This window comes from Talpa europaea, assembly GCF_964194135.1.
Source record: "Talpa europaea genome assembly, chromosome: 11".
NCBI classification, from domain to species: Eukaryota; Metazoa; Chordata; class Mammalia; order Eulipotyphla; family Talpidae; genus Talpa; species Talpa europaea.
The window spans coordinates 53079556-53100826 of record NC_140078.1 but is presented as its reverse complement, the minus strand read 5'-3'; the positions used below and the strand labels follow the sequence as shown (position 1 = coordinate 53100826).

At 38.4% G+C, this 21271-nt stretch overlaps 1 protein-coding gene across 10 annotated transcripts in view; it reads right to left on the bottom strand.

The window, feature by feature from the left end:
- Window positions 1-1072: 1072 nt before the first annotated feature.
- FOXP1 (forkhead box P1) overlaps window positions 1073-21271 on the bottom strand; it is a gene marked incomplete at both ends in the record, with an annotated part of 232567 nt that continues 212368 nt past the window's right edge. For 7 of the 10 annotated variants that reach the window (XM_084248323.1, XM_084248324.1, XM_084248326.1 and 4 more), the window contains 7 exons: window positions 1073-1217; window positions 6665-6831; window positions 11479-11548; window positions 13256-13377; window positions 16635-16736; window positions 17337-17416; window positions 17521-17722. In XM_084248323.1, coding sequence (XP_084104449.1) covers window positions 1073-1217; window positions 6665-6831; window positions 11479-11548; window positions 13256-13377; window positions 16635-16736; window positions 17337-17416; window positions 17521-17722 — 888 coding nt within the window. Of the gene's footprint in view, window positions 1218-6664; window positions 6832-11478; window positions 11549-12710; window positions 12881-13255; window positions 13378-16634; window positions 16737-17336; window positions 17417-17520; window positions 17723-21271 lie in introns of all 10 variants that reach the window. The other 3 variants (XM_084248325.1, XM_084248327.1, XM_084248322.1) reach the window with 2 other exon arrangements.

The window sequence follows — 21271 nt, the reverse complement described above, 5'->3', positions numbered from 1 at the left end:
CGGTGGCATTTATTAAGAATAATGGTAGCTGCAAAAAAAAAAAACGGGGGGGAGGGAGTAGGAAAATCTGAAACAACCCCCTTCCCACCTCCAATACTGCTTCGTGGAATGAATCGGCATTGTTTCTAGAGTCTCTGTTTTTTTTTTTTTTTTTTTTCTGTCATTCATTCTCTTTCTGGCAGGACTTCACGTCTGTGTGAGAGGACCTTCATGTGTAGACTGCAGCATTTGGGACCTTTTTGAAAAAGACCAAAACGGAATGTTTTCTGACTTTAGAGAAAATGTGGTGATGTCTGAAGGAAAATGGAATGAGTGACAGAAAACTACAAACGAGAAATGACATTCAGCTTTGTATAATAAAAACACCTATTAACATTCATGACAAGGTACAGAAAACTTGAAGCCTCCACGAGGCCACGAGCCCCAATGGAGGCCTGAGGTCAGAACTTAAAATGGTATAGTAGAGGCAAAAAAACAAAAGCAATACATTAAAAAGTTTGGGATAATTATTTTTAACCCCTCCCCCCAATACACACACAAAGGCCTTCCCCATCCCAACTGGAAGCAAAAAAAAAAAAAAAAAAAAATGGAGTAAAGGCAGTGATAATCAACATGCAGTACTGTGCAAATAGGTCGTCCATTGGAATCCTTGAATTCTGGGCAGAGGCTTGGTCTGCAGCTTAGGTGCACATGCTCAGTTGGGTGTCCTCAGTGTCCAACGCTGGCAGGACTGCAGTTCAAAGTCTGCTGCTAAAAGTGAATCAGTTTAGCAAATTTACAACACTGATGTTGACTGTTAAGAGAGGAAAATCCCAAGTACCAAACAAGTCCATCCAATGCACAGAGTACAAATTCCTTTTTTCAACAAAAAGTAGAAAAATCAAAAATACTCCCAAATGGGATTCTTGATGGCACTAAGAGTTAACACATTTCAGAGTTGTCAAAATGTAGTGAAAATCCTCCAGACTGTACAACAAATGGAGAACAATTTCACTGCTAATTTTTGACGTGTTTAGCTTTGTTTTTTTTTTTCCCCCCAATCTTCGTTCTTGGGGTCAGCCCACCCAGATATTCACTCCATGTCCTCGTTTACTGGTTCATCTTCATAATCTCTGTCGTGGTCAAAATCTGGACTGTGGTTGGCTGTTGTCACTAAGGAGAGTGGCCCTTCAGCTTCCTCTGGATCCAGGGGCTCTTCTTTGACGTGTACAGGATGCCTGGAAGAAAATGAGCGAAGGTTCACTGAGGTCCATTCCCAATCCAAAGCAACTCTGGAGTTCTGGGCAACAGAGAAGCCACATTCAACTACAGTGGCCAACACTGCAGCCACTCGCCACATCTGGCTACTAAAGTGAAAATTAATTAGATGTTAATACAATGCAAAAATGCAGTTGCTCAGTTGCATGGACCACATTTCAAGTGTTCAAGGGTGACATGTGCCTGGTGCACAGGCCGACATGTGCCTGGTGGCTGCTGTGTTGAACAGAAGAGAGAGACAGACAGACAGAGAAGGTGCTTTGGCTAGTGCTCCTCTAGAATGACTGCTCTCTGGACAGAGTGGCCTCTCCTCCTCAGTGCTGTTTCTCACACTTTGATGTGCATTTGAATCGCCCAGGGATCTTGTTAAAATGCAGCACGTGACTCAGCAGGTCCCAGGAGTAGCCTGAGACCCTGCGCCTCTTATAAGCTCACGGGAGAAGTTGCTGGTTCAAGGAACACACTTTGAGTACCAGATAACAGCCCCAGTCATGGCATTCAAGGTGGATGAATACAAAACTTCAAATAATTACGTGAAATAAAAATCTGTAATACAATGGTGGTTTATGGGGACCAGTGAGTGCGGGAGGCAGGGCTAATCATGGCTTGCTGTGTGTTCTGCTTTGCTAGTTAACATGCAGAACCTGTGAAAGAACTCTCCAGAGACCGACCCCAAGCGAGGTTCTATCATTAATCAACTTCAAGCAAACACAGCAAAGAGACACCATGATACATGCTTGAAACTCCAAATTAATGCATATTTTTACAAACTGTCAATAAGGCAAGAAAAGCCCTGGCAGGAAACACAAACGGAGAGGAAAAGGCTCGCTCAACACAACAATATGATAAGAAAGCAGAGCCCAATCAGAATAATAACGCTGTCAGCTGTAAACAAGGCAAAACATGAGACCCGGCTGGTAGCAGCCACCGGGACGTGGCCGCGATGAGATCTGCCAACTTTCTCATTATGGACCAGCTCCTGGTTCACCCGAGGGGGACCACGGGGGATCACACAAAACCACTCAGATAACAATTGAGAAATGTTGTTCGTAAATCATATTTACAACCGATCCTTTGCAAATACAAATTACTTTCTGTTGCAGGGCTTTTGATATGTAAAAGAACCATTCAAGTTAAAAGGGTCCCATCGCTGGGACAGGCTGCAGAAGGCAGGATTTTTTAATTGACATTATCAAGTATTAGTAATAAGAGGTGGTACTGGGGATGGCTGGCTTCCTAAATAATTGATGTTGTATGCAGGCCCCAAAGGCCACTTGAACCATTTAAAAACAAACAGAGGAGTGCTTTGGACTGCCCTTGACAACTTGAACCTTCAGAAAACCAATTGACTCTAAAATTAGCGCAGCATAGAGAGTTTTGGGGCGGGGTGGTAGATGTCAGGATAAATAGCCTTTAAAAAATCGGATCCACTCTTACAAAAACTACTTGCAAAACGAGATACAGTGGTGTTGCTCCACCTATGTGTTGTTTTTTAATGGACCTATTTGTGTTTCCACAGTAAGTCTCAGGACTGGCTACAAAACGCACATAGGAAAAATGTGGTTCAAAAATTAGTAAGAATTTCAAGACGGAAATAGCAGAGCATTAAAACAAGTAAGGGTCCCCATAAGCAGGGATCCCGAAAACCACCACAGTCACATGTCCATGAGGTCGGCCCCATGAAGTCAGGACCCCTGATATTTATATGGGAAAAATTAGGTGCATTGAATATTACTTAAAAAAAAAATCACTCATAAACCTTAATTAAGGACAATTTTGTGTGTGTGCTTATCCCCTCCCACTGGGGATATATTTTTACATATTGCAAATGCAGGAATACTATTACTTATTTTGCTAGCTTTACAGTTCTGAGTTTTATGGCTATATGAGATTCCATTGTGTTGACATGTTAGTCTGGTAATAATGTACATTTTGTGACTGTCTCCCCCATCCCCCACCCTCTGCTCTTTGTATAATGCAGTGACCATTTATCTTTCTACTTCTGTTGATTTACCTCCTCAGGATAAATTTCTAAGAATGAAATTGTTGGAGCAAAGGCCAAAACATCTTTATGGTTCTTGTGATTCATTGCGATATTAATTTGCAAAGGGGCTATATAAATTTAGACTAAGCCTCATCAGCACCAAGCACTACTTTTAAAAACATTTTGTTCCTTAGCAGGTGTAAGGTAAGCTGAGGTGAAATTGTATCTCTTGGATTACAGACAATGGTAACCATTTCTCATATTTCAGTTTCCTATTTTCTCTATTAAGAACTGTTACTTCATAAATTACCTCTCATCTCCACTGATCACATGGCTCTGGTAATGTTAATTGGCCAGGAATGTGTCTGTGTTTTAGTTAGCCATGTAGTGAGGTTCAAATATAGTTTCCCTGACCAGCATTTTCCTACTCTCATTTTTTAAACTATTAGATTTGTTAATATTTTCAGGCTTATAAACCTGAATTTGATGATATGAGATTATGGGCAAAAGAGGGAGGAGAGACCTAGAAGAAATGAACAGTTTTAATGAAGTCCTTGCTTTATCATTTTTGACTCTGATAAATGTTTTTCTGTGAAAAAAATCAGATGTATGTAAAGACACAATTTACATTAAAGACTATTTTGCTCCCCCTCCTCTGAAATTTCCAGCTGAATATAAGTAAGATTATTTACCATCCCAAAGACACCGGTTCTGACCCTTTTGTACACCCTGGCACAATCCCAGAACAAAATGCAGAGTGGGTTATCGAGAAATGTCACTGAGAAAGAGATCTACTGTGTAAAAACCTGACCACACAACTAGGTGAGATATTAAGACTTCTTAAAATGCCAACTTCAGGATGTTTCTTGATACCAGCAGATCCCCCTGAGTGTGGCAAATGTGGTAGCACAGGCACACAGTGCTTCCGAGAATAAAAGAGAATGGATTTCCATACAAGATACATTTCAAGTATGATGCAAACTATTTCAGATAGACGCCTCACATACACCCACTGTGTCTCCCAGAAAGGGGCTCTGCGATGCACCTTCCTCCCCATTCAGATTGCTGTCCCCCGCTCCACCTCTCTCCAACTCCTACTCCTAGAAGAGCTACCATTGGAAAACTGGGCAAAACCACACATTTCCCTTTTTTTTTTTTTTTACATCTGAGTAATTCCTTTGTTTAGCCACTCTGGGAACACAAGAGTTTTAAAATAAAGCTGACTGGTGTTTAAAGGCATTGTGTTCTGAGGGTGTGTGCACAGCATGGAGTATTTTGCTTTGTAGCTCCTTTAGCTCCAATCAGGATAGAAGTGTAAAGCCCCCAAGTCGTAATTATGCAACTATTTTCTAGTGTCTCAAAAGAGAAAAGAAATGCAGTAGTATCTGAGTGCCACAGAAAGGGTATGAATAGTGAGTTGGTTTCAACACTAGATATTACTTGGGCTGCCATACTAACAAGGTCCTTTAAGCCTTGTTGAAAGTTTATGGCTTGATTTATTTCAACAGTCTCGAACAGTTAAAAAACAATTTGCATCATAGCAGGGTAATGCATATTAGACAAGAACGAAAACTATGTCATTACAGAATTCACTTAATGGAAATACGGGGTCAAAAAGAGTAGCAGTCTGTGACACTGATGGCAGGATAAGGAATCTGCTGTTGACATATAATTATATTTAGCAAACAATGTAAACCTGTGAGATCTGAGCCACAAATGGTGTACATTTTGATGTCTTTATGCAGACGGCTGTAAAATATGGTTTCTGGTAATACTGGGGTTAATTCAAAGTGGTCAACAAATTAACAGTATAGTAACTTTATCTTCTACCACAAAATTAGCATTACTCTAAACTGTTGCATGATGTCTTCCCCCAAATATTTTAAGGGGTTGTCTGCGCACAATATAAGGAATGTATATCGAATAAACTTGAAATCTGTATAGATTATAAGAAAAAGAATCACTGTCACTCAATAGCTTCAGCCATTTTTATTCTAACAGGTATTTCTTTAAGTGGCTTATATATCAATGTACACTTGTTCTGAACTTTAATATCACAGTAAATTCTACTATCATGGCAATGACTTAAAGATGAATATGAGGTGTGATAGCAGAGTCAGAAAGACATGTGATAGCAAAGTAAGAAACACTAGGATGTTTTAGAAGGCATGAGATACGGCACTGTAAGTATAAGAAGTAAACATATTCTTAAGGTGCCGTGGACTAAATGCTGAGGGGCTGTTTAAGTGAAAAACAATTATTTCCAAAAATAAATAAATAAATAAGATTACTTCCATCATTAAAGATTCTTTTCAAAGCACTTTGGCCCTGATATTCAAATGCTGAATAATCAAATTTCAGATTCCCAGGAACGCACCAATTATCCTGGCAGATAGTATTTTCATGATGGTCATTAGATGCCAAATCATTCTGTTCCTAATTGCTATAGGTCATATTTTCCATTGCTATCATTCAAATTATCTTAAAAAAAAAAGATGTTGATCAGTAATTCAGAAAGACTGTGTAGACAAGAGGTCCATTCTAGGAGCTGACAGTATTAGAAATACCGAGTTAAAGCAGGAAGTTGCTTCCCAGACACTTGCTAAAAAGGAGAGGCGCTCATTCTACCCCCAGTAAATCAAATCATTGGGGATGATATGGTTTCTTTGCACTGTTTTAAACTTTTCTGGGAGAGAGGGAGTTGTTACAGTCACAGTTCCCTCCCATGTCCTAGCCACCCCCAGGGGCATCACAGCTTTGCACTGGTCTTTCTGTGGTTTCTTGGTCTGGGTGCCATTCACAATCAGCGTGGACGACCATCGCCCATTACTTCATTCAGTTATATGTGTGCTCATTACACTGCTGTCTGCTGCTATAATGCTCCTATTAATTTTCCTTTTGATATTTTAAGAGCAATCTATAAATCATGCTGCCTTTCATTTGTGCCATCATTAATGCTTGGTAATAACACCCCGGCATCTTGTTCGAGGTTAAGCTTATCAAACAACCGAGTAAACAAGGATTCTTTTTCTCCCCTGCTAGGTTCACCAGGCCCAAAAGTTGAACAAAGCACAAAATTTTACGCAGAGATGCATACTAATTTTAGGAGAAGAGAGTAATGTGGCTTAAATAATGGCCCAAGATGACAGCAGAGAAAAGAAAGGAAAAGTGTCAGCCATTTTAGTGCTGTGTGCACTTGGGAGGGGCTGCATAAAGTTGATGGCTTTTATGGAAAAGTCAGTAAAAGATCCTTTTATGTGCTAACATTGCTAAGCATTTCCAGAAGCACAAACTTCCAGTTGGGTTCTAAAAATTCAGAGCGTACAAATAAGGTATAAAGTGCTCCCAGAGAAATGACTGTATGCACCTCACCCAGGAGAGCAAAATCTGCAAGCAAAGCTCTGGGCAGTGGACAGTACTCACACAGCTTGCATGGGCGATCTGCCTGGACTGCTGTCACTCTCATTGCTGTTGGTATGCTCCATTGTCCCGTTGAGCTCTTCCCGTATCACGCTGGCTAAGTTGCCCAGAGTGGGATTTCCCATGGAAGCGGTAGTGTATAGAGGTATACTATTCTCAGCCATCGAAGCCTGCCATCAACCAAGAGAAAATTTATTAAGACACAAGGTATACAGTCATCTTCCACTTAAGTTAACCATACCATGGTTGGCAAACTCAAGTTTCTAATAGGTACAGAAGGATTTTCTTTCAAAGTAAAACTGGTGACACATATTCCAAATTTGGTTTTGAAAAGCTAGGTGGGCGGGCTGGAGAGATGTAAGGGGGGGCTGGGAGGAGTTCCCTGGGGAGGAAGGACCAGTTCAACCCTGCTGGGTAGAGTCACATGGTTTAGACAAAGCTATCTAATATGAGGTTTATGTCTGATGCCTTTTTTCAAGAGGGACTGAATATTTCCAGATCACAGGGAAATATAATGGGATTTTCATTTTTTTTTTATCTACTTTGATGACTCCAGTATTGGATATTGAAGATTTGATCAGATTATTCTGGCCGCACAGCTGAAACTTATGAGAACTTCCATAAACATTTACCTCTTAGATCCTATAGAAAAGGAAGAGATTATAGAATTGGAATCAATTTTCATCTCCCTCTCCCCATCATTTCCTTTTTAATGATTTTTTAATCTGTTTAGTGTAGTCTGAGATAACTGAATGAAGGTAACACCACCCAAACTTTCAGACTCAGAACAATCACTTGGAATTTTAGGACTAAGGAAAAAAGTCTCTGGCAACAGGAAGCTCTAAATCATATTTCTTTGGGGGTACCTTCCATATTGTCACCTTCCATATTGAAGGTGACAAAGTCACTCCAAATGAGTGTCAGCACAAAAAGTGTGGAAATGGAAAAAAAAAATCCTAAACCCTATAACGGGATACGATTCACATCCTATCTCACTGCCTTTAAATAAAATAATCACCCAGTTGGAAATGCAGACAACCGTCAATTATATCACTAAGGTGTCCATATTGTTTCTTCTGGGTAGCAAATTTTTTTATTTTATTAAAGAGAACAGACTTGCAAAAACTGGCATCTCTAATTAGACCAAGATTTATCAGAAATGTCCTCTTGCAGACTATACCAGGCCTGATTTTCCATCCTAATGAGGAAAAGGTAAAATCACAAGACAAGCTGGCATGGTGACTTCAATCGGCCAGTCAAACAAGAGTCCAAACATTCTGGAAATCCTGGCTCTCACGGAAAAGTAAAAGCCAAAAATGAAGAGAGAAAGGGTACAAAGCAGGGCTGCGGAGAATCTATATATTACGCAATCTCCATCTCACACTACGAATTCTAAAGACAGAAATGACTTCTCGATATAAGCCTAGCCATGAAGCCCCATCCACACCTAATCCAGCATTGGCTAAGGAGCTATTTCAAAGCTGGGCCCTCTGCAAGCCCACAGCTTTTCTTTCCCTCCACTTCTGAATTTATAGAACTGCCTCCTTTAAGGAGTGGGGCGGGGGAAGAGGAAAATCCTGTTTTATTTCCAAATGTGGCAAACTCATTTTGATGAGCAGCAAATCTGAACATTCCTGACTTTCCTACAGTGTGTCAAATAATTTGCATCAAGTACTTTTTTGTCAACGGATGTCTTGTAATTTCAATAAAGCATTTTTCTCTTTTTTTTTTGGCAGAGCAAAATGCAAGGATAGTTGCCAGATATTTTCTCCCTAGTCTGCAGCTGGACAAGCATCTTAACTGCTATTATTTGAGACAAAACAGTGGTCATGCCTTTCATAGTCATGGCAGTGTCATGGGACCATCATCCAAGTCTCTTTTAACTAGAAATGCAAGAATGGCTCGCTCAAGACTATTTTGCTATTACACAGTCACAATGTGGAAAAAGTGGGCCATCGCTGGCTTGGTATTTTAGCAGGTCCTCAAGTCAAAAACTGATCAGACAAAAATGAAGTGTGTGTGAGAATATGTTCTTTGATTGAGTTGGTCACCCAAGAGACAGGGTAACCTTCTTGGGATGATCTGATCTTCTTGGCTTTCAAAATGATCTAGGTCATTTCTGATGGAGATTGCATCATGGACTGAGGCCACAGTGGTGGGACAGGCATCCTACAGGCAAGTACTTATATTGAACCTTGGTTCTCATACAAGAAAGAGCCAAGTGAAGAAAACCAGCCTTGTCCCTTTATAAAATGATCAAGTGGGCAACCCGGTGCCTGACACACAATTATTTGGTGAGTGATCAAAGCCAACTACCCACTATTTGAAAAATATTCACTAACTATCCATACCTCACAAAGCAGTTCTTTTCTGTAGCTCATGTACACATAAGAGCATTGGTGGGTTTCAGTTTTTATAATGGACTTAATTGTATAAATGGTCCTGTGCACAGTATGTGTTTTATATCTCACTGGTACCTCTGCCAAAAAATGAAGGTACTTAAGTAATGATGCCGTAGTCCAGGAGTACTATCACGCTGGAACATTAACTGCTCTGAGAGCTGAGGGAAAAGGCAGTCTATAAATACGAAGCTTTACGGTTACCCTTAGTTACTTCACTTTTTCAGAGCATAATGTAATCTGTCCCAAGTCCAATGTTTTATTTCTGTAGTGGATTCTGCTGTCCTATTTTATAAATTGTATATCATGCATTATGTTGCTTTAGTAATCTTTTAAAGATGTTGTTCCACTATTATTTTTACTTGTCTTAAAAAAATGGAAATGGGCAATAAAGGAAAAGGAAGGCCTGCTGGTAGAATCTTTATTTAATTTGTACAGAAAAAAGTTGTCTTTGAGACTGTCTACTGGCCAACTCATAGAAGAAAGGGCAAAGATTCACTCCTCAAATCATGGATTTATATCAACTTATTCAGCCTCACCTCACTGTGGAAATAAACTTTTTTTGAAAACTGTGGTAGAGTTTTGGGCTAACACTAAAAACAAGAAAGGGTGCAACAGATGCAAAAAAAAAGGTTTTAGAGCTGAAACATGAACAGTTCTGTAATGACAAAGCATCCTAATTGAAATTAGTCACATAGTTAAGAGAATCCTGAGGATGGAGGAGCACTGCTTTTTTTTTTTTTTTTTTTTTTTTGCCTTTCCGCCTCATGAATGTAAAATGTGCTTGTCATCTTAATACTGTTCCAGATAGAGAGGCTTTTAAATTCACACTTCACAAGACTCCAGGGAAAATAAGTTACTAATGAATGGTATTTACAGTGATGGCATCTAAGCGTGCTTTCATTTGCTTTTCTAAAGTTACTGGGTAAACTACAAATAATTAAAAGCAATGTGGAAAGGAGTTCTTCCTATTAAATTTGGTTCAGGCTAAAAATAAATAAATATAATTACTGAAAAGATGAGTTCAGTGAATTTGTCTCTGAATTGAAACTATATACAAGGTGAACCATTCATTCTTGGGAGCTATTAGCCTCTACTCAGCGCTCAGGGAAAATAATGCTGTAGGGTGTAGAGTAGGTGCTCAATAAATATTTGTGGACTGAGCAGTGAGAGCCAGGGCTCCCATCATTACCTCCTCCTTACCCCATGCTGTTTTAGTAATGTCGCTCGTTTTGCAAGTTTTCACAGTGATCCCTTAAGGAGCCTTTGAAAGACTTTATTCCATTTGCACCCTTCTCTTACAAAATTTTAGTGTCTGCTCACATACGATGGCCTTTTGGAGGGGAATAAAACATTGTAGTATCTAACAACCAATTTTCAGGTGCTGTAGCCCCCATCACAGCAAACACAGGCTATAGGGGTCTGTAATAACATGGGATTATAAATATTAGACCAACTGATCTATAAAAATAAATACATATGTAATATCAGTTAGGAGTCAACATTTCATTGACCTGTCATTGAGAATAATCTAGAAAGAGTCGTCTTCAAACAGGGCCACAGGCACAAGGACACTGCCTACCTATGAACTCTTGAGGGGGTCTGGGAACAATCCAGGGACTTTAGTGAAGCAGTACTGCAGAATTTTTTTCCGCTTATAAGATGACTTTACTGTCTGGTAACTAAGAAATGCAATAAATAAAATGCTTGCTCAATACAAGGGCTGCCCTGGTAACTCCTATCTGGGCAGTAATCTCATGCCTGCTCAATTCCGGTGTCTCCATTCCCCAGTAACGTTGGTTACCTAATGAGTGCTGGGTCTGTCAGTAGAGGAAACAAACATTCGGTGTGCTTATTATGTAATTTTGAGCAATCTGCTGGAAAGCTAAACCGTCTCCTTAAACACCTTCACATTTTAAACAAAAACAGTTTACTTTTATAAAGCGAGCCAAACCCGGATCACCCCCGGACAAAAGAAAATGTGCTAAAACAGACTTTAAAAAGAAGAAGAAATAAAAAGCTCTGCTTTCTCTTTAAACCCATGAACAATAGAAGGTCATGTGATACAGTGGCCTATCATCCCGCACATTAATAGCTGTGCTAGAGTAATTACACTTGTGGTATTTTTGCCTCAAGTGAAATTCTGAAATAAGAGGATGGAAATTATGATACTGCTGATAAATATTAATAAGTGAACTTTTAATTTTTTTGCCACAATATTCAAAATGCTAAGCATCCTGCTAATGCTGAAGCAGCCCGATGTGTTTGCCTCCAGGGAGTACGATGCTTTGTGCACTTAAGAAAAAAGTTTAACGGAATTAAAATTTAATATCTAATTAGAGCGAGGCTAATATATTTTGAAATGAGTGGGGGAGACATGTGCCTCTGCTGCATATTCGGGATGGCCGTTCATCTTACCTGTAAAGCTGCATTGAGAGGTGTGCAGTAGGCGTGGCTGCTCTGCATGTTTTTAATAAGGGAAGGGTTACTGCATAAGAAAAAGATAAAAAGTCAAAGTTAAACACAATCAACCCCCGAGTTCCTAACTAAGTTTTGTTTTAAGCTTGCTGATATCCTTCCTACTCAGAAATTTACCCCAGTAACAAAATCAAAGGAAAGTTAGGTTTTATCCAGATTCCCTGGCTTTCCTGGACAGGTCTGTGTGATAAACTCTGGGTAGAACAGACTCTGTTATTCCGTGAAACTGGGTGTAAAAACCTGGCTTAAGTAGTAACACTTAAGGGTTGGGGCACTCCCTCCATGGATTTACTTTGGTATCTTAAAATGCTGACAAATTTTCAGCTCTTTGCCAGCAGGGAGGCAGAATACCGAGGTGCTGGACAGTGCTTTCCTGGGATATGCTGGAGGAATCTGGGTGTTTCAGCATCTCCATGGTCTGAACTCTAAAGTAATGGCTAGAGGAACAGCAGGATGGCTCCCTGGAAGATCTCCAAGGCCAAAAGAAGGCAGAAATGTGTATCAGGGGAGTGAGGTGGGAGGTTGGACTGGCTTCATTCTCGAATAGCCAAATCTGGAAGGGTATGAGAATATGGGGTGCTGTCCATTAACTGAACAAACGAAGAGAAGATGCTGTTTTCAGAAAATCTCTAGTCTAATAAAAATACTAAATAGTCAAATAGGAGATGCTGAGGGGAAGGAGTGGCTTCCAGTAGGAAATCACCTATATATTTATCAGGGGCCCATGAAATTAGGAAGTATATGTGCTGCTATCATTTTTTTTTTCCCCTATCCTGGGAGCATTTTAATCATTCATGTCACTACATTTATATTATTACACTGGATGACAAATAAGAAATTTACCCTGTTAAATACACACTTTAAATAAAAGCTTCCTTTTACTTGGAGGAATTATGGGTCACATTAAAGTACGTAGTTATAGGGTCCCAGTAAGCTGCTGAATCAAAATACAACCAATATTTGCATTAAAGACTTCAAAAAAGCATTATTCAAGGCACTGGTGTTCCAAAGAGAAACGAGAGAAATACATGTATAAATCACACAATTTAGTTCTGTTGCAGAAAGCCGTGGCACTGCTACTTGGTGAAATGCAAAACTACATGGGATGAGTCAACCATGCAAAGCCAAAGCAACAGCAGAAAAAAAAAACAAAAGCAAGTAAAGGCTCTTACTGTGCGACAAGCTCGTCAAAGTTTTCATCGGGGCAGTATTTGCGAGGACGGCCTCGTTGAATATGGCGGCCACGTTTAAACTCTTCATCATCAACTGTCCAAAAGGACCCAAACTCATCCTCTACTCTGATAAAGCACTTATGCAGTGAGAGGTTGGTGCGAATGGCACCCTGGGATAGGAGCAGCAGCAAAGGAGATGAAGTGGCAACAAAAGGAGACGGGGTTGGGGGCAGAACAGACATCCAATACAGGGAACAGGAAAAAGAAAATAAAATGCAATAAGCATAAGCAAATGGTTTGTGAGGGTTAATATGCATTGCCACCTAAAAGCTACTAGCATGTGATGCAACAAAGACCGGCAAGCAGGGCAGGGGGACTGGTGGGTATACAAAACAGGAGGGATGAAATGCTTTTTTGCTTCCCTTAACTGCGACAACGTGAAACCAGTTCTTTGGTCTAACACCATCTAGCAGCCAAAAGCCTCTACGTTATACTTGTTAGCACAATCCAAGCTAGGCTAAGAAGTTCAAACATGGTGGACATACCCACTGATCTTTTGTGGCCTTCGTTTTTGGAATTCTACTTCATCCACTGTCCATACTGCCCCTTTAACGTTTTCTACTCGCACAAAACACTTGTGAAGACTAAGATTATGACGCACTGCATTCTGCAGCAAGTATAAAAGAGAAAACATTTACATTTTCTATAAGAAAAGACTCCAAAAACAGCAGTAAATTCAGCCTAACAGTCCCCATTGTAAAACCATACCCCAAAACTGGAGCTACCGCCCCCGTGGATAATCTTCTTGTGGTTAAGGATCCCTTTTCCAGAAGCAAAATTTTAAAAACCAAATTGTAAGTTAACTGTATTTCGACATTTGAATCTAGTCCTCTGGTAATCGCTAACCAGGAGAAATATATTCTTATATGCACAGAAGCCCAAAATAGGTTTCACAGTAAAAATGGGAAAATATTGTCAGTATGATTTCAAAATAAGGAAACATGTAAAGCAGAAAACTGTCCCTTCGAAACCCATTTGTCGTCCATAACGCAGGGTAGTTTTTTAATAACCATAAAAGAGGAAGACTCAATTCATCTTGTTAACTACAGTTTTGCTCTTTTTCTTTTTGTTCTTCAATTAAGAAAAATTCTATATTGGAAAAATCCATCGAGAGTATCGCTTGCTATAGCTGATCAGTATCTATGACCAGGCTATGTCTTTTCTTACCTTTCCAAAAACATATAAAAGTTACATTTGCTATGGGCAAGTAACCTTAATTAACTGAGAAAATGACAAAGGAACACATGACTAGAACTTTCAATGGCAAAAAGGATGATATTCCCGCAGCTGATGGATTCTATAGACACATGTTTCTCATGATTAAAAAGTCACTTCTGGTCATCCCTAAGCTGAGACCCTTGACATCTATAACCTACCTAAAAAAGGAGGATCTCACCTCAAGTGTGAAGAAGTATCAACAGCCCATCTTTCCTTTGAGTTTCAGAAAATCTACAACCCTAACTGGGTATAATAGGAAGCCCTGCTGGGTGAACTGACTGATCTCAAAATGGGGCCAATGGGTATTGCAAAGAGACCCACGTCATTTACTCAAAAATTTCTTCTTAGAGGGAATAAAAGTAGGGGGCTCTCTGGTGCATGAGGATCTGATGCATGTATCACACCTCATGTACCCTGTGGGTACACAATTCTAATCATTCTGCTATTGCTCAAACATTTCTGCACCCCTCTCCTCCCACCACTTACAATAATTCTCTCTAAATTATCCTTCAAGGGGGGGGGTTATCTAGATACTTCGAGGGGTGTTTCAAATTTTGGATCATCACAATTGGTGACTCTGTAAGGAATCAAGCTGGATAATTATTTTTCTTTTCTGATACAGAATATTGAGAAGATAGGGAGACACTGTTTATTACATGGCATGATGAACTGCCCACAAGGAGAATTCACGGGACAAATTCTCAAGGAATTCTGATCAATGTCAGCACAATTGGGCATAGGTGCAGGACAAGCAGGTGACTATGACAGGAACCCCTGATCTGGTTTGATGGGTTTGCATAAAGATCAAATAAAACAAAAATCTCTAAAAACCATATGGGATGTTATAATTATACTTGGTAGCATAAATTTCTTAGCATACAAAATGGAGTCTAGTCTTTGTATTCCATGAAGGCACAGTATAAGGATGCTAAGGGTCTGCTGCTATCTCCTAGAGCAGCACTGAAGAGGTTGAAATAAAGAAATAAATCAAAATAACCTTAAAAAAAGAGAAAGCATGTGTATCGGAGCTATAACTGGGAAAGAATTCAACATTTCTTCTCATCCTAATCATTGTCTGATGTTTTAAAATAAGTATCAAAATGTACAGAATAGCAAAGATCTAAAGAAGCCACATCTGAAGAATGAATCGTTATAGCTCTGTCTGAACTAAATAGCCTGCAAGTAAAGATGTAAAGTCCAAACTTCAGTTTTGTTTTCAAGGACTATACATTTAACACAGACCAACTAGAAATCAAGTGTTCCCCCAAAAGATAAGTAAATTATTTTCAGTCACAACTTCAATTGGGCATTTCATCTTTTGTCTAAAATCAGAGTTCAAGCAAAGACATGTCTTTCTGATTCATTAAGTACTTCTTCTAGGATTATTTATATTAGTGGTATTTTCCCCCACAGATTGCAAAAAATGTAAAAAGTTAAACCTTAAAGACATAAGCTTAAATAATATATTCTCAACTGATAACAATTTTTAAATTTGATGATTATCTATTTAATAAGAGGCAACTTGAAGAAAATATCTGCTCCATGTTATACTTCCTAAATGTTGAAAAGAATTCATAGTTAAAGAATTTTTTATTCATAGTTAAAGTATTTTATCTCCCAAGGTAGGCTGAGAAAGAGAGGGTAAGTTTTGAAAGTTGGTGTTCCCTTTAATACCCAGGTGTCTTAATGGAAATAAAAAAGATAATCTGGGTTACATGATATTGATGGTTCTGCAAAGTTGATAAATTAATTCTAGGTTATATTCATTTTTTTAAATTTTTAAAAAAATTTTTTGTTAAGGTAACATGACTTTGTTTTCTTTGCATATTATAATAAATCCCTATTGTATTTATAATAATGAGGTAGAAAAAATATCCTAAAATATTTAAATTTCTAAATGTTTTCAAATTTAGGGATATAAGATAGTAAAAGTACAAAAAAAATTGGGTCTGCCCTCTTTCATAGCAAAATATTAGACACTCAGAAACTGAAGGTAAGAAAATCCAAAAATTTATGGACTCTTTTAAGAACCAAATGCTGAAATGAGAATGACTTATGTCTTGTGACTCCATGCCTTATTAGGGATACACATCATGGAGTTGTAAAATTTGACCTGTTTCATAGCAAATGGTGTTACAGTGAAGTTACATAACTAAAATCTACTTTCCTTCCCCAGAAGAACTATGAGTTTCTGCCATACAATCTCTTGACATAAAAACCCAAGATTTAATAATACATTGTGTTTTCCTCTAATAAATCCCATATACAGTGCTGGTATTATACAGTTTTCTACACTATTTATCTAACCAGTGAATGTTATGTCAAATTTGTCTGGTTAAAAAAGAAATTATCTGTCTATGTGTCTCTGCAAATATTGGAGTTGGCTACACAACTAAAGGCAGGAGGTTTTGTGTCAGTCAGACCTCCACATTCCCTCCATGGAGAGGACTTGACAAGTTGGTCCACCCAAATGTAATGGGAGTCTTCTGCCATGGAAGGATTTTCTCAGTCAAATACTACTACAGAGACACGCTAGTGTAATGAGACAATATAAATGTAACTTACAACAAATGCATTTTATCCACAACAAACTCTCTTCTCTAAAGGCAAAGAGTTAAGACTAAATGGGCCTGAGAGAACACGTACCTTCCACGTGGCTGCATTGCGTCGGAAGTAAGCAAACATTCGTGTGAACCAGTTATAGATTTCATTTAGTGTTAGCTGCTTTTCTGGAGATTCAAGAATGGCCTATAAAGCAAAAGTAACAGAAGATAATTTATGGCCAAATCTGCAGAATCATCATTATACAGTTTCTTGAAAAATATAAAATAACCGTGATTGGGAGCTAAATCGTAAGAAAGGTTACAAAATAATCTAAGATTAATGGTTGTATTTAATAGTTCAATAGCAAAATTCAAAATGGAATTATCTAATTGTTTTGAGTTTTTATTTCTGTTTCCGTACAGAAATATTAATTTATTAGTCATTCATAAAGCAGAATCAAAGAGAAATGCAAAACATTTCACTAGCTGATTAAAGCTCAGTAATTATTTAGAGCTCAGATTAATTCTAGGGATCAGAGATTACTGTAGCTTGTGATAATTGACTTGCCATCTTTAAACAGGCTCATTTTCACTGTTGTGTGAAATGAATTTCCTAATAATCACATCGTATTGTAATACTTAATCAAAAGCAATTATGTTATATATTGCAGTTTTAAAAAACCTTATAGAAAAGGTTTTAGCATGCTTGCATACTAAACGGTTTTAAATCTACTTCATCAATATAATATATCCATGTACACGTACACCTTTTGATATAATTTCACATACTGTGTTATTTACTCACCTGCCTAATTAAAGATGCATATGTAAATGGTGGTCTAACTTCTGCGTTCTTATAAAATTCTTGGTTCTGCGCAATATCTGCTAAATAAGAATCATTGTCCTATTAATGATCAATTTTAAAAAAGAGACTCGTCAACAAGTATTGCATATTACAATTCTACAGGAAGCAAAAATGGAGCATCTACCTGAAGAAATGGGCACGTTGTATTTGTCTGAGTACCGCCTGCGGATGGGTCCCACCGTGTGCATGCTGCTGGTGGTGATGACGGAGGGGCCTTGGGTGACGGGAGTGATGGGGGCTGTCGGGGTCGTTGGAGTATGAGGTAAGCTCTGTGGAGAAGCCTCGGATGCGGACTTGGAGAGTGTGACACTTGATACCAGATTCAGCTGTGAGAAAAGGACCATTCTTAGAAGGCCTTCAGAAAAACATAGCAACCCAGAAAACATCTACAACCCAAGAAGAATGATACTGAGGATGCATGGCTAGTTTTGTTGCCTTAAGCAGATGTTTATTAATCAACTGAAACATGAAATTACTTCCTATATAAAAACAATACACTTCGAAGTTAGTATAGAACATCTCTTGCAATGTTCACTTCCTTCTGTTGGAACGGAGTGGATACAGAAAGTAAAAGGAGTTACCTAGCCTAGTGAGCTTGCGAAATCCTGAGTCAAAACATTTCTTTAAATCACAACTTTACACTCCTTTCAATAGCCTACCATGATTTGCAAACCTCAAAGCCAGAGATGGCGTTCTTGTAGAGAGTGCCAGTGAACAGCAATGATTTTGGCAATACGCAGTGGTATAGACAGATCTGAGTTCCCCAACAGAACTTTCTGTATCATGCTAGTATAAGCAAGGAACTGTTAATTTTTCTATTAAAATTAAACTTGCATTTAAATAGCCATAGTTAGACGACAACATGAGGATAGTCCATAATAAAAATTCATGGATGGGAACTGCTGCTTTAACTCATGCTAAAGAGGATGACACTGACCCAGTAAGCCATCCCTTGGTAGAGATTTATCTTTGGAAGTTTTATGTGTAATCTTCATTAAACTCTATCAACTATAGGACTGGAAGTTGTTAATTTAAAAGGAATACTGTATGAGAGATCTGGAACTGTAAACTTTTTGATTTTTTTTTCCTTCATGTTTCAAATTTTCAGGAATGATATATTGAGTAATGGAATGAATATCTGAAGTAGGAGAGGCGAACAAGAATGAGCATTGTTTTGATACCTTCTCCCCTAGCCTATCTTCCTAGTTTCACCTTGAAGTGCTTTTCTTATTAATACCGGTAAAACAGGCACTGGTACTGTAATGCCGGTAAAACAGCACCTTGAAGTGCTTTTCTTATTAATGGTGGTAAAACAGGCTCCCTTTCCCCAAGTTTGTTGTTATAAAAATGTTAAGTCTGGTGATGCTAACAAACTTGGTCTTTTTCAGCGTATCTACAACATTTTATATAGAATGGCTACCATAGATACATACAAGCACCCCAAATCCACAAAACTTCAGCAGAGTAGACTGCTAAAACCAAATTTCAAAGTGCTGAACAAAATAAGTCTATTTTACCACTGCTGCTGTCATAAGTACAAGACATTATTTGAGGAAGATATTAAAAGTGAGATTCCTCTGAGATCATAATCAAAGAACATATTAAAAGGGAGTTACAATCTGTTGAAAAGACTCAACCTTATTCACACACCAAGAGAAACTTCTCCATCTAATATGTTTAGGGTAGTTCCATAAAAAAAGCAATACATGTGAAGAATAAAAAGATCACATATCATTGGGGAAATGTAATGGAAATATGTAAATGATACTGGAAACTCAAAGTTGGGCTGGACGCTTGCAGTTGTGTTTTTTTCTTATTTTTGGCTTGGAATGTTGACTCAGCAAAACAACCCACAACCCCAATGCCTGAGAAGAGCAAGCTATGGAGATGGCTCTGCCCAGACAAATCCCCTGGCAAGCTGGGAAGATGCTGTGTGCTGCTTTTTTATTAGTTCTGGAAAGCACTTCATCACTCATTTGGTAACTAAATGTTAGGAGCTCATAGTAGCTGCCATGTGATGGAGCAGAGCTCAGAACCAAGGGGGAAGACTAGGGCGGATCTTTTTTGACTTGGGCCTTTATCACAGACCAAGTACAGAGACAGTGTGTATGAGCATCAGCCCAGGCAAAGAGTCAAGGAAATTGATGCGTGAGAGGTTAAAGCTCATAAATATACAGCTTTTAAAATTCAGATGCTGCTAAGCCTAAGAATATCAGAACACCGTGGAAAGTCATGGATAACATTTGTAAAACTCATGTTGCAAACCATCTGCCACTGTTTGGTTTAATTGAATTCTTAGACCATCACTAACACTTAAGACATTATTTCCCATTATTTTACAAATACGCAAACTGAGGCCCATGAAACCTGGGCCTGAAGTCAAACAAATATTGTATGACTATAAGCCTTCTTATAATCATCTTCTTATGCTCAGTTAAAAGGCAAAATAAACAGTAACTAAAACCAGTTTCACTTTTCTGTATGCTCAATTTTGGAAAACATTCAGTGACTAAGCTTTTATCTCTGCTATAAATGACAGTCAGTACATATTATCAAGTAAATACAAGGCATTCTTGAAATGGCCAAAACAAGAATAAAAAACACAATTGCTGCCCTTGAAGAGCTTACCATCAAATCCAGACATTGGTCAAAGGAAAACATGTACACTAATCACCAAATAATTTTGAGAACTGACTCCAGTATTTCACCTTTCTATCCACTTTACGAACATTACCCTAAACATTGTGGTTTTCTTTAAAAAAAAAAAAAAGTAATGAAAATTATATCTAAACTATAAATCTAAACTATAATAGAAATCTAAAATAGAAATCTAAATTATAATACAAATACAGCACAATCTTCTTAAGAAATATGCACGCTTCTTTCCAGTTTTGTGAGGAAGATCAAGAATTCACCAAGTTAGAGTTTAATTACCAAAAGTGAAAACTTTAGGTAAACAGCAAGGGCAAGCCCATCATGTAGGTGTTCACCAACTAGAAGAATAGATAAGTCACATGGTATAATGTCACAAAATGTGAAAAAACTGATTCTTGTAGATTTTACACATGTGTTAACAATTGGACTGTTTCTACCAAAAAAGCCACAGTGAAAAATAAAATTCCTCCAGGTTAGCATGAGCCATGAAGAAAGAGATACAGAATTTTATGGAAGCTTTTGAACATCGGTAGCAAGTGGAAATAAACACTAAGCCAGGAGAGAGCAGAGAGGGGGCTTTACCAGGCTTGACAAATGACACTGTGATTCACACCCACTGCTGGGTTGTCTCTAATAAGCCACAGAGGAAGCAGCCAATCTCAGCTAATTACCAGATAAAAATGTATTGTAAGGACTCTAATTAGGAAACGCGAATGGAGGTGATCTAATGATTAAATGCAGCATTCGAGTGACCCCACCATCAATGTGCAGTGGTGCAAGATGTCAGTGGAATATTTTGTAGAAACAGTAATTTTATTTCGAGGAGGGGAGGCAGTAATATTTGTAATGATGGCTATGAGGTAAACTAATTAAAAGACAGTTCCTAGAGGAAGAGGGTGTCTGAGAGCAGCTGTGGCCATTCCAAAACCAAGTGCCAAGTCTCAATAGAGAACTGCAGTCAAGTGGAAAATTTCTGCCTGACCTCTGCCCTTGCTATTAATTTGCAGAAAAACTAATGACACATATACATATTCCCACAAAATTGTTCTAATTGCTAATTTGCCAAAGGAGCCCAGATTCCAAATTAAACATGACTGTAGCCTGTGAGGGAAAGAAGAACAAAAAGCTGTAAACTCCAAACAGGGTGCTTTGCCTCGAGAAATCATTTGAAGGCTGAACCAACAAGTTAATGAAATGTCAACCTTGTCAACTGCTATAGA